General features: G+C 41.4%; 1 protein-coding gene across 1 annotated transcript; it reads right to left on the minus strand.

Annotated features, from left to right (window-relative positions):
* Positions 1-639: 639 nt before the first annotated feature.
* On the minus strand, positions 640-3,066 carry LOC114663084 (uncharacterized; the record flags this gene model as incomplete). The annotated part of the gene is given in 1 exon segment (XM_028816850.2): positions 640-3,066. A coding segment is annotated over 1 exon segment (2,427 nt), but the record flags the coding sequence as incomplete, so codon positions are not given.
* Positions 3,067-5,200: the final 2,134 nt, after the last annotated feature.

The raw sequence follows: 5,200 nt of genomic DNA on the forward strand, positions 1-5,200 counted from the left end.
CCAATAGCGTCCCTTGTATGAAATCAACTGGGCAAACCAACTGAGGAAGCATATACCAGAAATTAAAAGACCCATTGTCTGCAGAAACCCGCGAAGCAGCGAAAAATCCGCGATATATATTTAAATATGCTTACATATAAAATCCGCGATGGAGTGAAGCCGCGAAAGGCGAAGCGCGATATAGCGAGGGATCACTGTATAGCGGAGATAGAAAATGGTTATATATTTATAAATTACCTGGAAAAATGATTTAGATCTCATCCCTCATCCCCCATTTCCACATTAAAAGTCTTAAAGCCACCTATTTTAATGTATTGAATTGAAAAATTATATTTGAGTTGCATGTTGTTCTTCACAGAGCCCCTCCAAAAAAAGAAAGAAAATTATAAAATTCTAGAAATTTGATTCTGTTCATCTGGACAAAGTTTTGAAGTGGGAGAAATATTTCGAGACTTATCCAAGTCTCTTCCTCAGTCTCAATTGACTGCAGGATTCCCCAACCTTATAAACAGTACCTTTGCTTAATCACAGAGACTAGCACCATTGACAAAGGACCAGTTGATCAGTGATATGCAAATTGTCCACTGATTAGTAGACGTGTGAACCATTCATAGAGGGTTGAGGAATGGCTGCAATCACAGCATTGTAAGATGGCGACAGATGTACCCTTAGGCCCCCTCCTCTGTTCAGAGATGGTCGTTCCTTTTTTACGTAAATGGCCTCCTTGATTCCTCTCTCAAACCAGCGCTCCTCCCTGTCCAGGATGTGCACCTCTTCATCTTTAAAGGAGTGACCACTATCCTGTAGATGTAAATAGACTGCGGAGTCCTGGCCTGACGAGGAAGCTCTTCTGTGTTGTGACATGCGCTTAGCCAGTGGCTGCTTGGGTTCCCCAATGTACAATTCACGGCACTCCTCCTGGCACTTAACTGCGTAAACTTTGTTACTCTGTTTGTGCCGTGGGACCCGATCCTTGGGATGGACCAATCTTTGGCGTAGCGTGTTTTGGGGTTTGAAAGCCACTGAGACCCGGTGTTTCGAGAAAATGCGCCTCAGCTGTTCCGATACTCCTGACACATACGGGATCACTAAGGGTTTTCGCTTAGGCAGTGGATGTCCTTCCTCTCTCATGAATCGCTTGGAGCGTTCTTTAGGTGTCCTCCCTGCTTTGACAAAGGACCAGCTGGGATATCCACATTTACTCAGGGCCTTTTTAACGTGGTGTTCTTCTGCTTCCCTGGCCTCTGAGTCTGTGGGAATGGTGTTAGCTCTGTGTTGTAGAGTCCTAATGACACCTAGTTTGTGCTCTAGTGGATGGTGAGAGTCAAACCTTAGATACTGGTCCGTATGTGTGGGTTTACGGTACACATCCACTTTCAAATGTCCCCCGTTGACGATGGAATTTTCACAGTCTAAGAAGGCTAGCTTGTTATTTTCCATATCCTCTCTGGTGAACTTGATGTGTTTGTCCACCCCGTTGATGTGGTCTGTGAACTGTGGTACCTCCTGAGATCTGATTTTCACCCAGGTGTCATCCACATATCTGAACCAATGGCTCGGTGGTGTTCCAGGATAGGATGATAGAGCCCTCTTTTCCACTTCTTCCATATATAGATTGGCTACTATAGGTGAAACAGGGGAACCCATGGCACACCCGTGCTTCTGCCTGTAGTACTGGCTTTTGTATATGAAATATGTTGATTGAAGACACAGTTCCAAAAGCAGGCACACTTGGTCTGCGTTGAGAGAGGTTCTTTTACTGAGAGTGGGGTCATTCTGTAATCTCTTACGTACTACCTCCACTGCTTCAGTCACTGGGACACAAGTGAATAGAGATGTAACATCAAATGAGACCAAGGTTTCTTCTGCCTCCATAATGACCTCTCTCACTTTCTCCACGAAATCCAATGTGTTCTGAATGTGGTGTTTTGAGCTGCCTACCACCGGGTTAAGAACAGCGGCCAGGAATTTGGAGATGTTATACATGACTGAATTGATCATGCACACAATGGGTCTTAAAGGAGCACCCTGTTTGTGTATTTTTGGTAAACCATACAGACTTGGTGTAGATTCCCCTGGGTATAATCTGTGGTATGTGGTCCGGTCAATAGCATTGTCCTGAACTAACTGCTTAAGACAATCTATCACCTTTTTCTTGTAACCACTACCTGGATCTCGCTTTAAGGGCTCATAAGTATTTTTGTCACTGAGCAGAGACAAAATTTTCTCATGGTAGTCTGTCTGGTTTAGCACAACTGTGCATATCCCCTTGTCTGCTGGAAGGATGATGATGTTGTTGTCCTTGCTGAGTGCCGTGAGGGCCTTCCTCTCCTCAATGCTGATATTGGATGCAGGGGGTTTTGCATTGCTGAGACATGCCGAAACTTTTATCCGCAGTTGTTCTGCTTCCAAATCAGCAATGTTGTTGTTTCTGATAGCAGATTATGTGGCTGTAATCAGTTCCACTAGCGGGATTTGTTTCGGTGTGACCGCAAAATTTAACCCTTTAGAAAGGACGTTTTTCTCTGCTTGGGTGAGTTGTTTGTCAGACAAGTTCTTTACCCATTTGTCCACATCTTTAGTTTCTGTCTGGCATCCTTCTCTCTGCTGGTTGTGGAGGACACTCCCCATAGTGTGCTGGTGTTTGTGGCGCACAGCAAGTAGATCAAACTTCCTCTTTTGCCTGGTTTTAGACTTTTCATGCTGTGCTAGACGAGCCTTCTCAGTGAACTTAAGCACCTGTTGAAGTGTTTTCTCATCTAGAAGTGAAGAAAGTCTTTGGTGGATCTGCTCCTCTTTGGATTTTAAAACATCAATAGTGAAGTTAGTTTGTCTCACCCGTTCATTTAGCAGCTGACTCTGTGCCTTCTGGAGGATTTTGTTAGCTCGCAGGCCTTTTACTGACGATTTCATCTGTAGACTTTTAGGAGTGATCCCGCTCTGTCTACATCTGAGGCTGAATCTCAGATGGTTACTGTAGTCTGCCATCTTGCGTGCTGTTTGCTCATACTCACGTACAAGCTTTAGGCCGTCCTTGCCAAAGTGGCTCTCGATGTCTCGATGCATGCTCAATAATCCAGGAAATCCTAGAAATTTGATTCTGTTCATCTGGACAAAGTTTTTAAGTTGGAGAAATATTTCGAGACTTATCCAAGTTATCCAAATTATAAAATAGTAAAACTAAACAAAATGAAATACCATTATCTTAAGATAATTCATTCTCCTCGGCCAGGATCAGTATAAACATCCTTTTGGATTTATTTTATTCTTCATGATTGAGCAACGATTGCTCATCCCGCCTTGCAAAATTGCTTTAGCTGTGTCAGATTAGCTTGGGAACAGTGATGGACAGTGGGTTTTAAGGTCTTGACACAGATTTTTGAATAGAATCAGAACTCAGATTGGTGCATCCATTTCTTGTACTGTTTCTCCTGCAGTCTGCTTTGGCTTGTTGTCCAGTTTAAAAAGAAACCCCTAGCACACCTTCAACTTTCTGGCAGTGAAACACAGATTTTTTAGCCAGTTTTTGTTTGCAGTGTGCCTCATTCATCTTCCTGTCAGTCATATAAAGATAACCAATTCCTGCTACATAAAAGCAAAGCCATAACATGATGCTGCCACCACCCTGGGCTAGGAGTAGTTTGATTGGACTGGTGTGTGTTAATTTGTTTGTGACGCACCACTTGGCATTCGGAGCTAAAAGCTTAGTCTCATCAGATGAAAATATTTTAAACCATATACAGTATTTGCAGTATTAATGGTAATGATTTTTAAAAATTTATGTCAAAGAACTTATTTCTTTTTCTAACCAGGTGTTCTTCATGTGAAATGCCTTGGAGATTGTAAATCCTTGAATGTTATTTTATATTATCTTTAATTGCAGTTACTGCTTTGTGTAAGTCTTTCAAGTCTCGGTTTCTCCTGAAGCAGATGCCCTTGGAGCCAGGCGGATAAGATAAGAGGAATGCACAGATCTAGGCATTGTAATTTCTTTGTCCACTTCTACCGTCTGCAACAGTAAAAAGAAAACTTTAAAACAGGCAAAAGAAAAGAAATTGAATTGTGGCTTTCTGGGTGATTCCAAACATTTGCCCATTTCTATCTTTTCATATTATTTGCCAGTTTCTTATGTTTTTGGAAGTCTGCCTCTAAGGCCAGCATCCCAAAGTCGTCATTTCAGTGTAAATGACACCGGTATTTGGTGTGTGCCATTTAACACTAGAATTCCTGAAGCCTACAAAAAAACTTGTAATCCTGGCCCACCTTAAATTCCTTCACACCTGTCCCTCAGCGTCTTTTGTTTTGTAAATGTGTCAATCAGCAAAAGCAGCAAGCAACCTGCTGTCCCATCCTCCGCCTTGACAGAGCTCAATTCTCCCAGCTCAAGCCAAGGCTCCTTATCTGTGTGTGATGTACCTGGAGCTGTATAGGGTAAATAATACAGTGTATCATTATTTGGAATACATGCATTTCATGTGTGTTCTGTGTCTCCAAAGATCTGGGTAAGTGCAGGATGAAAGGAAATGCGAGAAATGCAAGAAAACACATACCTACAACAAAAACTTTTTCCATGTTATATTAATAATGACGAGAAGTGTATAATGTGTGAAGACTTTAATTGAAATATCAAATAAACACATACGCTTTTACTCAAGAATAAAACCAAAGAAAAAAAAAGCATTTGATTTATAATTTTTTGTCAATGAGTTAAAAACTCAAGCTCAAATGTAAATTGACAGGAAAGTTACACGTATTCTTGAATGGTGCAGAGGTAAGAACTGCTGCCTTATAACCCAAAGGTCCCGGTTTCGAGACTGGGTGTGCCGTGTTTTGAGTAGTGAGCTGCTATTATTATTATTATTATTATTATTATTTCTACAATATAATAAAAACACAGATTTGATTTGAGTTTGTAACACCCAGTGTACATGTTGGCTATTCGTAAAAGTTAGTGTTTGTTTTTTTTATTATTTAGTTTTTTCATAGGCTTCAGGAATTCTAGTGTTATTGAAGCAGCCAGCTGAGGATCTGTAAGCTGTCTGTTCTTTAAAACTGTAGACTCCGACGTCCTTATCCTCTTAAACAGATGTGTGTCTGGGTCGTCTTCTTCTTTTTCTGTCCTGATTAGATTCAGCTTCTTTCAAGACAGTAGTGGACACCTTTGTATGAAATCCTCAGTTTCTTGGCAATCTGTCACATG

This window comes from Erpetoichthys calabaricus, chromosome 12 (genome assembly GCF_900747795.2).
Source record: "Erpetoichthys calabaricus chromosome 12, fErpCal1.3, whole genome shotgun sequence".
Lineage (NCBI taxonomy): Eukaryota > Metazoa > Chordata > Cladistia > Polypteriformes > Polypteridae > Erpetoichthys > Erpetoichthys calabaricus.